This window comes from Echiichthys vipera, assembly GCF_963691815.1.
Source record: "Echiichthys vipera genome assembly, chromosome: X".
Classification (NCBI taxonomy): domain Eukaryota; kingdom Metazoa; phylum Chordata; class Actinopteri; order Perciformes; family Trachinidae; genus Echiichthys; species Echiichthys vipera.
In genome coordinates this window covers 20,097,340-20,108,054 of record NC_139825.1, presented here as the reverse complement: position 1 = coordinate 20,108,054, position 10,715 = coordinate 20,097,340, and the positions used below count along the sequence as shown (strand labels likewise).

At 42.7% G+C, this 10,715-nt stretch overlaps 1 protein-coding gene across 1 annotated transcript in view; it reads right to left on the bottom strand.

Annotated features, from left to right (window-relative positions):
• Window positions 1-5,804: 5,804 nt before the first annotated feature.
• gli1 (GLI family zinc finger 1) overlaps window positions 5,805-10,715 on the bottom strand; it is a 53,807-nt gene continuing 48,896 nt past the window's right edge. Inside the window, exons 9-13 of the mRNA XM_083939448.1 lie at window positions 10,531-10,680; window positions 10,239-10,403; window positions 9,853-10,095; window positions 9,375-9,678; window positions 5,805-9,130 (exon numbers count right to left, since the gene is read on the bottom strand). Of these exons, the coding sequence (XP_083795574.1) occupies window positions 6,558-9,130; window positions 9,375-9,678; window positions 9,853-10,095; window positions 10,239-10,403; window positions 10,531-10,680 (3,435 nt within the window). The 3' untranslated portion in view covers window positions 5,805-6,557. The remainder of the gene's footprint in view (window positions 9,131-9,374; window positions 9,679-9,852; window positions 10,096-10,238; window positions 10,404-10,530; window positions 10,681-10,715) is intronic.

The following is a 10,715-nucleotide window of genomic DNA, read 5'->3' as shown; positions in this document are numbered from 1 at the left end:
GTTCTGGGTTTCTCCATCTAAAAGTGGGAACACACTACTTTAACTTGTGCCAAATAGTAAGTTATACATATAACTTGTTCCGAGTCACTTATACAGTCGAATATGTTCAATTATTTAGATGAAATTATAAGAATTGTTAGATGACTTGCTAAATGACGCTGGAGTTGACAGTTTTCTACGAATATAATAGTTTTATTTTATTTTATTTCGAAGCTATAACTGATCAGAAAAGCTAACTTGTGAGTCTCATCGGTGCAAACTCCTCACACTGAGAGCTTCTGTGTTTACAGCGTATTAACTAAAGGCTGTTGGACGAGGTGCAAATTAGGCTGTTAAGAACTACACCAAGACGAGATTAAACTAACTGCAGGTTAATGGGAACAGGTATAGTGCGCACACCCCCTTCACCCCCACATCCTTCAGTGTTTTATAGCTTGACTGTTATGCACGTCGCACCTGCGCTCAAGTACCCTGGAGAGGACCCCCGTCCTGCGCCCCATTCACCCCTGGATGGCTGTAGGAAGTGGTGCATTGACAGTCCTTTGTGTTGCAACCTGGACCGTAATCTGTTTTGCAACTGAAAAAAACATCCGAAATAAAAACTCTAACGCAGCGTTCAGGACCCCCACCTTGGCTTTCTGGTGCCCCGCCAGTAACTCTGTGAGATAATACAAGCGAGCCGGGTAGCTTTTCACCGCGCATAATGTGACTGCTAGAGTCTAAGCGGAGTAAACAAAGTGGGATCCATGAAACAGGTTAGAAAAGTGAAAGACAGATTACCTGCACGGAATTCTTTTAGATTGATGATTCAATTGAAAACCTAAATCCCCAGGACAGGTGTAATGTTTTCATACAATACAGTGTTGCTGTCAACTACAGTATTAAAGTACGATTATAAAAGTCACTAATGAACTGATAATAATCCCTTTAGAGATATTATGAAACCCAATGCACAATAAGGCCATCACAAACTACTGAGTACTAGTCATTAGACATAACCATTTTAAAAATATTTAGTATATAGGCCAATTTAACAATGATTAAAACTCAAACCTAAACATTGTTCCCTTTTCCAACACTGCACAAGCTCAAAGTTACATTTTTAGTAGGACCCTTTCCCCTATATGCATTATCAGCTGGTGGAAAAAAACAAATACATCTCCCTTCACCCATCATGGGTGGCTGGTATAGAGGGGGTTGCCTCTTAATAGATTCTGGAAGCAAAAGCATCCTGAAGGTGGGGAGGGAGCAGAGGGCTGAAGAAAGAGATGGACGGCAGGGTCATCAGGGCTCTTTGTGGTTGGATGGATAGAGGAGGAGAAAAAGAGGGAGGAGAGGAGTTGGATGAGGAGGTGGCAGTAAACTTTGCTACAGTTGAGGGTCACAAAGGTGCAGAGGTGCTTCAGAGGTCCTGGGAGCTGCTTTGCTTTTAAAGTTGGTGATGGTCACACCAGTGCATGTAGTATGAGTATTCAGATTAAGTGATTTTCATTTAAAATTTCAGTTGATTTCAATCAGACTGTAAATTTTTAACTCAGGCCGGAAATTTTTAAGTACATATTATAAAGTTAAAGGTTTGTTACATTGCTGAAATTTAGAACTATGGTTTCTGTTGTTTATTCAACTTTAAATAAATGTCATATTGCTTTTCTATTGATGAGTTTAATCAATCAAAGATATTATGTCAACTTTAAAACACTCACCTATACTCTACTTTAATAGACTTATTTTCAATGCCCTCAATTACACGGCATTTGAAGAGTTTATTCAGTTTGTTCAGTTAAGTACCCAGCAATGCTGTGGCAGTATAGGTCCAGCTTTCTGTCTTGTTTAAACAACTTATTTTTACACACACACACACACACACAGGCACGCACGCACAACACACACACACACACACACACACACACACACACACACACACACACACACACACACACACACACACACGGAGGAAGCAGTCCCACTGGGGTTTTGTCCCTGACTGTGGTCTATGGGTTCAAAGCTTCTCGCATGGGGAGGAGAGCCCTTAAACAGCATATTAAGCAGGAGTTAATTATATGCCAACCTAAGTGACAAAGGAAAAGAAAAGCCTCCCTCTGAATGGCAAGACAAGAAAAGAGAAAAGTCATTATGCTGCCCACTTCTTTGCATTTGAAAAAAGTCTTATTTTGGCATTTCCATTTGTAACTCTGCAGAAAGGAGATCACATTTGTAGAGTCGGAAACACTGTCTTTGCATCAGCGTCGGCATGACTTTTTACATTGAGAATATAACTCAAACCTGCTCAAGAATATAGTTTAAAGCTAAGCATGTACTCACACACACACGTGTACATGCACTCTAATTTTTGATAAATAAGCTATAGTCCTTTTCGCAAAATAATCACTTTTGCCTGAGGAAGGAGACAAGACAATGTTTACTGGAAAAGAATCAATGAAGGTCGTGTGCCTTACAGCTCAAATGCATGTAATTGTGTCAAATAAGGAGTAATGTTAACCATTGTACACCACAGAAATGATATAATATTCAATGTATTTATAGAACTATTCTAGTTTATGCAAAAGTGAACATGACTTCTGATGTGTTGTACACATTTGTGATGTAGGCTACCTTTAATCTGGCAAGTACTACATCTACTTCTACGTGACTTCTACAAACTTAGCAAGGTGTAGCATATGTGTCTATAGAAGCTGTAACATTAGTTGTTTCTTGCACTAACATTTTCACAAACGTGTATATTCAACAATAAACTATAATGTAGAATTGTGAATTGTAAAATGTAAAATTATTCTAGTCTATTTCATCTCCTATCAGCTGTCCTTGCTGCAAAAACCCTACTGGACCCTGCTGTGGAGATTCAGCTATTGTTTCAAATAACAAATCTGGATATGCCAGATTGCACACCAGTAGTCCGTCAGGACAACTTCCCCTTGCCTTGGAGCAAATGAGTCAACTTTAGCATGGCTGCCAGGCTGTAGTGGCTGCCGTGAGTATACTGTGCCATGCCACAACACCACAATGCCAATATAGTCTAAGCACACTGGGGCCCCTGAACCAAAAATGAGCCAACACTGTAAAAAATAATGGTGGTGATACAATTTTAGAAATATCACACATTAAAAAGTTACTGTAAACCATCTTTTAAGATCACAAAACACAGTACATAATATGACAGCATGAGCATGACGAGGTGTTATACAAAGTGACGAAAATAACGAACAAGATGGAGACCTCAGTTAGTTTCTATAGGCTATCAGGTCAGAATAGTTTAATATTTTAGTGTTGGATATTGCTACTTGCACTAGGCATGTTCAAATCCTCAGGAAGTCTTAAAAGTTTGCTTGTAGGCAGTTAATTCCATAACTCGGTTCATTAAAAGTGAGTTAGCTGAGGGGTCACAAGGTTATTAAAGGGATGAGAGAGAGAGACACAGAGACAGAGAGAGAGCGAGTGAGAGAGAAAATTAGGTTTATTTTTTCTGTCGTTTCCCCTCTCTAATTATGCGTCAATGTTATTGTGCTGCTCATAACTCACCACCATATTCTGTGATGTAAGGTCACAAATAGACATGACTTCAATTTATGGAGTCACAAGCCAAAAAGATTGGGAAACCCCTGGTGTATAGCATCAAAATAAACAGTATCATGGGTATGAACGATTTTTAACATCCATTTGTTCTCCAAGATTTCCCACCACTCTTTTATTTGATGTCTTTAAAAGCAGATATGTCATTTGATAATATTTTATGAGCAATATTTGTTGTAGTTTTTCTTTCTTACAGCATTCAGCAGCCCACAGTGCCAGTCCCCGCTGACCACAGAGAGCATGTCCAGGCACTGATGTCACCAAGAGCACTTACTTGGTACAGCAGCCCAGCAGTTCACTGTAGCTCATAATAAACTGCTGTGACATGCAGGTCTAAATCCTATTCATAACTAGGGGTTTTCCGATTAGGGCAAGGACTAAAAAAAAAAAGATGATTTAGGAGATATGTCAGTTGGTTAGACTTTAAATAATTTGGGGGTGAAATGTTGTTGTATCCAAATTATTCAAAATCTATCTTAAATGCTTACAGGGGCGATAGACTATAAAGAGTGTTAAATTTAAGTTTTTCTATGGGAACTTCATCTGTAGTGAATGAAAGAAATACTGTTGCCATTTGTGCTTGTTCTCAGGCTGCACTCTATTGGAGGAAAGAAGTCATTGCATTAATCCACCAAGCATTGGAACAAATGTCAACCAGCACAGCAAGCATCATACCTATGTCTTTACTTTAAGCCTCCTTGATGTATACAACATGCAGCTATGGCCAATTACAGCATTTGAATAGTATCAGGGTTGTTATAAAGCACAAAGACATGAAAAGGAAAGTTTGACAAACCTTCTGCATCCATCCCACTGAACATCTTTATTCATAAATTGGTAAAATATAGCACATTTGTATAAAAATGTAGAAAATCGTACACAAAATATAACACTTGGCTTTTGTCTATTGTAGTTAATGCTACTATTATAGCTTTCTGTTGCTAAAGGTGATATTCTTTTGCCAGCAAAAAAGTCAGAATGAAGGATGACAGTTATATATATATAAAAAAAAAACACACACACATAGAAGGAAACATCCATAAAGTTCATTAATATAAAAAGATACTTTTATACAAAACATCTCATACATTCTAAAGAACAGCTCTATCAGTCAATGTTCATGCCCTTATTGCTAGTGTTGGTGTTGTTTTAAAAATAGACTATTTGTGCATTTTTTCTCAGTCATTTTAAGGTGTCTTTGGTAGGTTGTACACTTTTTCCAAAATGAAGAAATGTTCATTCCTGCTAATGCTTAGTAAACTTTGAAGTGACGCTACTATTTTATTCTGAAAAGTCATGTGAAATGCTTCAGCAATACTTTAATAGGGCCTTATTGAGTCAAGCTGTGTTCAGATGGGTTCTTAAATGACATGCATTACAAAATACTGTGATAATTCCTTATCGCTATCACATTGAGGTTCATGTGAATAGTCATAAGAGACAGAGACCACACAATGCTGTAGTCAGTGCAAAGCCACAGTGTAAAATTAGTTCTCCTACCAAGAGCTGCAGCCTTCTTGTGTATAATACAGCTCAGTAGTTGCAAAAAATAATAATAAAGTACCTCATTGTACCCATGACATTATGTATTTTACCACAGTGGTAGCGATTGAATAATCAATAATAATGAATAACTCCTCTTTGGGATTAGAGCCATTGTGCAGCAGCACTGTATTATGAATGTACCTCAGTTTCTCAAACATAGGAAACTATTGATACAGACTCAGGTTTCACTCAAAATAGCTGTGATCCTTAGCAGTCATGTAGGTCGGGTTAATGTTTGAAAATCTAAGACATAGTGTAATGTAGAGGGGGTTGTTGCACACGCATTATATTTGAACTCGACTCATTATTGCCTATGTATGTACCTTAGAAAAAGCAAGTAATTTTCTGTTTTGCAGTTCTAAACACCACTGAAAAAATAAGTACACAGCTGCTTTAGAAAGACTTACAGTAATAATGTGGAGTGCAAACTCTGTCTGGAAAGGCAATTACAACACTAACAAGTCCTGAGTGTCTGTGTGTAATGTTATGTGTGTGTTTGTGACTTCATTTGTGCATGCATTTGAATACTGATATGCCACTATAAAGAGTTTGTTGTTCAAAACAAGGAAGAAATCCCTAGCAATACAGATTAATATTTATTAGCACCGCGAAATAATTTCTCAATCACTAAAGGCCCAACTTTTAGTCTTCACTCAGCTCTTCAAACAACCATCTTACATCTTCTGAACATTTGCCTTCAAAATCCAAGCAGTCAATCACAAGACGGAGGATGGTTTATCCACTGTCTCTTTGTCATATACACAACATATATAAATGTATATAAAACGTATTTACATGCATCCTTCTCTGCTCAACTGTTGCCACAGCCCCATGTGACTGGAATGCCTGTTTGGAAAAAGTTCAGTTTAAGTTTCATATCAGGCGTGTAGCTCTGTGTCTTGCAGTAAGGCACAGAAAAATACCAAGTACCAAGGCAGCGAAGAAACAATACAGCAAGGGAGGCTGATCAGGCACCTTTGGTTTTAAGGTATTGGGTGGGGATTCTTACAATTCTGAAACCTGTGATGGGATCACATTAGTAGCTTAGTCTCAACTTGCAACCAAAGGGCATTACAATATGTCATTATTCTTGTAACATAGGTTCTGGAACCTGCCTTGAATAAGGGTTAATGTGTTGGGTTAATGTATAAAGGTTTACGGGGATGGATAAAACAGCCCCAACTAATGTTCCATTAGATGAAATGATTAATTCAAAAGTTTTTTTTTCCCTAACTTAACCTTCTTGCAGTGTACCAAGTAAAATCATTTTAAGCGACAGCACTTAAATGTTTTAAACCCCAGACTGTTACCTCTGGATACTGGGCCACGCACATTTCCATGTGGGATCTCAATCAAAACATTGAGAACTGGCCAAGGCCTCTACTTGATTGTTAATCTGAAAAAATATGCCCAAAAGTCATCTTCTAAGACAATGTGTTCAGGTATTTATTCTCCCCTGCCAGCGAGGTAAGCATGGACGTCATGTCACCTACAGCCATGTTGGACAGGCCAGAGCCTGAAGCTAGGGTTACAGAAGTCTGGGGGGTGGTGAGGCGGGATGAGGCCTGGGAGGAAGACCCTGGTTGTCCCTGAAGGGGATTGTTGATTGGGCTGAATGAGGAAGACTCAGCATCATCAATAATGGAGGTGAAATCTATACGAGCATTATCCAGGTCCAGGTTTTCTAAAGCATTGGAGATGGGGCCAGATTCAGGATAGGGAGTCATAGGGGCCGGCTTTGAGCCACCTGTTGGGTCCAGGTTGGACCCCATACCGTGCTGCTGGTTGAGACAAGGTCCATTCTGTGGGTCCATGTGTTTGTCCATATCCATGGTTATCTGACCCGAATAGTACATGTTGTTGTTATTGGAAGGAGAGAACATTTCATTTTGCTGATGCTGTGGATGCTGAACTGGAGGAAGTCGGACTGCTCGCCTGGGGCTAGAAGTGGAGTGGGCAGGGCTAAGGTGGGGTGGGCTGCCCAGGTAGCCTCCTCCTACCTGGGACATGCTGTTCTGGCGGCTGAGAGGTTTCCGTCCCTGAGGGGGCCTGGGGGCCACCATCTCCTGGCCATAACATGAGCCTTGGAGACCTGTCAGCTGCTGGTCTTTAGGTGTCACAGAGCTGGTTCCTTGGTTGTGGGACGGAGGGCTCATGACGAGGTTCTGGTTGGGGTATGATGGATAGGGCTGGTTGGAGTAAAGATTCTGGTTTTGGTGCTGTGGACTGTGCTGCATCATTGCTGTCTGGGCAATCATATCAATATTATCAGACAGAGGAGGAGGTTTTATTCCACTCTGCTGCTGCTGCTGCTGCTGTTCTTGTTGCTGCTCCCACATGAGTGCTTGCTGTGACTGTACATAGCTCCTCACCATCATCTCCTTCACCTGCATCATGGGGGTTTCTGACCTCTGCCCATCTGAGAGCGCAGTGCCAGCACAGCCCAAGCTTAAGCCTCCTCCACTGGGGAAGGAGTTCTGGTTCTGCCCTTGAAAGTCACAACTGGGTTTGTTAGAGTTCCTCATCAGGACCTGGCCTGTCTGTTGTGGGTAACCCTGGGTCTGCTGGAGGAGCATCCGCTGTTGTTGGAGCTTAGCACTTTGACAGGCATTTCCACCACCCATTCCAGGGTGGAACTGCTGCTCAGGCTTGATGGTGAGCTTGTGGGTTCCACCAGGACTGTTGTAGACGCCTGTCTGATTGTTGAAGTGGGCCTGTGTCTGTTGCGGCTGCAGGCTAGGATCTGAATACTGTATTCCTCGCTGGTTCTGAAGAGTATGGTTTGAAGTTTGGATTTGGCTGTGGGAATCACTCCAAGGGCCTCCAGCTTCACCACCCTGGCCTATGCTAGGGTAATGAGGGCCCGATGGACTAAGCTGACAGGTGCTCATACTGTACTCTGCCTGTTGGAGAAGTGTATTCGACATACCTTCTGAGTGAATAGGCCTTGCTTGGCCCATTGGATTTCCACTAGCCCTGGAAGGGACTTCCCCTCCCTGGTTCTGGTAGTGCCCCTGCATGTAACCCTGGTCTGGGCAGCTCAGAGAGTCATGGCTTGGGGACAGTTGGTTTCCAAGAGAACCTCTAATTCCTCCAAGAGTTTGATGCTGTTGCTGGTATCCCATGAAGCTTCTCTCTCCAGGGGGCATCATCATGGAACGATCCCTAGCATCGACAGGGGCAAGGTGAGGCTCCATGCCCATAGCCTCCATCATAACGTTCTCTGTAATGCTAGGTGGCCGGGGGGAGTACAGGTGGCGGGAAAGACTGTTGTCAGAGCCACGGTGTTGCAGCGCATTCCTTCTGCCCATCATGGCTACATTATTAAGGCTATTAAAGCGCTTGGGGAGAGCTTGTGGATCTGCTACTGATCGAACCGGGTCACTGGCTCGCCTGCTGTTGTTTCCTGGAGCCTGATGAGGGTAGATGACACCAGTTCCATACTCTGTGTTTGCACTGTGCCGACGTGGACCACCTTGTTGAAGGAAGGGAGGCAGTGGCTGGCCCTGGTACTCACTCAAAACACCTCCTCTTCTGCCTGGAGTACCTGGCTGCTCCATATTGGGTAAAGGAGTGGGTGGTGGTCCTCCAGTCGCTGCAGCATATTTGGCCTTTAGGCTATATTGCTGGGCAGGTGTTAAATTAGGAAGACCTGGCAATCCTCCTCTAGGACATGGAGCTCCTCTGCGATTGGTCTCAGGAGAGAGGGGATCTCCGCCACTCTGCTCTGGGCCAAGGAGGTGACATCCTCCCCCTCCCATTCCTCCCATTTGTGAAACCTCACTTGAGCGCCGACTGGACAGGTAAGGAGACACCATGGAGGACCGACGGCTGACAGTATATGCAGAGCTTAGGCTGCTGGTGCCGCTTCCTCTCCTGTCATTAGAAGAGCAGCCAATCGATGTGCCACCTCCTAACTCGTGGTTGGACAGCTCCATAACTCGTCGATTTGAGAGGAGTGGAGAAGGTGCACACATTCCCATATTCTCTCCTGGACCTGAAAATGAAAATCCAGAAGAGGGTTAGAAACAGTTCATCAATACCGACCAAAAATGTTAATTTAGTTACCCCATTGAAATAAATCCCTGAACCCTTTATCAGTCGTAAGTCAGTTAGGTTGTAACAATTCATTCTTTAGCCCAAATATTCTATTTTATGCAACAACTCAGAGTTCTACACTTTAATTAAGATGATGTCCACAACAGAGTTCTGAATATTTGTCATTTAATCTCAGAACATACCAGGAAGTGCAGGTAGCTTGTTACTGGCACAGCGGCCAGGAGGGGTTGGCCTGCGGATTTGCTTCAGCTTGTCAATCTTCAGGTTCTCCAGCCTCTTCAAAGCCTGTGCTGACATCCCCATTGTTCCTACACTTCCTGGCTCCCCTCCTCCACCTGGGACTCCATCCTCAAGTGCCGTAAGATCCTCCAGACTACCAGCTGCATTTAGGTTCATCTCCACCCCGCTGTCATTGTTGTTGGCGCTACCCAGTGGAGAACGTTCACTACTGCAGGATGATTGACCACCAGGGCTTGGCTGTGATTTCTGAAAGAAGTAATATGATGCATTGTCATGACAACCCTTTTCAAATGCAGGAATGCTAAGTTGATATGATTTGTACCTAATGGGCTGAAAAACTATTCATGTGTTGCTTTTAATGTGGAAGCTTTGTGTATTTTCTTATGGCCTTGCAGGCCATAAAATTTTTTTATCACTCACTAGAGCAGTCTCAGGAGCCAACAGTTTGCAGTCCTCCCTGCGTGTCTCTTCTTTCTCCAGCAGCAGTTCAGAGCTCTGGCCTCCTGGTGTCATAGCTGAACCAGGGGGTCTAGGTCCTGTGTCGCCACGATGCTTCTTGGTGATGTGGGCTTCAGGGCCGTGCACCGTCTTCACATGTTTGCGCAAAGAGCTTGGATCTGTGTACCGCTTAGTGCAGCCAGGGATTTTACAGACATAAGGTTTCTGTAAAAAGAGAAAAGTATCTGTCAACACAGTCTTGCACACTAAAACTTACTTTACTGCACCTTCACTGCTACTGAAAGTGTCTCTCATATGTAACTACAGTAAACTACTGTATTACATTTCAGCGGTGCGCACTACAGTACCTCATTGGAGTGTGTTCGGTTCTGGTGCTTGGCTCGGTCTGAAGCATTGGAAAAGGCCTTGTTGCAGCCTTCATGTTCACACACGTATGGTTTCTCTCCGGTGTGAGAGCGCAAGTGGGTCTTCAAATTCTCAAGGCGGGAGTAGGCCTTATTACAGCCTTCGAACTAAAAATGAAATAAATAAAACGGTTTTATAACAACAGCCAAGTTGCGATAAAGAGAACAACTTCCAAAAGACCAACAGAAACAGAGAGAAAGAAAGTATGTAGACAGAGAATAAAGATAAACTCACAGTGCACTTATGTGGCTTCTCTCCTGTGTGTCTGCGCATATGAACCACCAGCATGTACTGGGCTTTGAAAGGCCTCTGTTCTCGAGAACACTCCTGCCAGTGGCACACAAACTCCTTCTTTTCTCCATGGATGTGTTCATTGTTGATGTGCTGTTAAATAGAGAGACCAATTTATAATCTCAGTG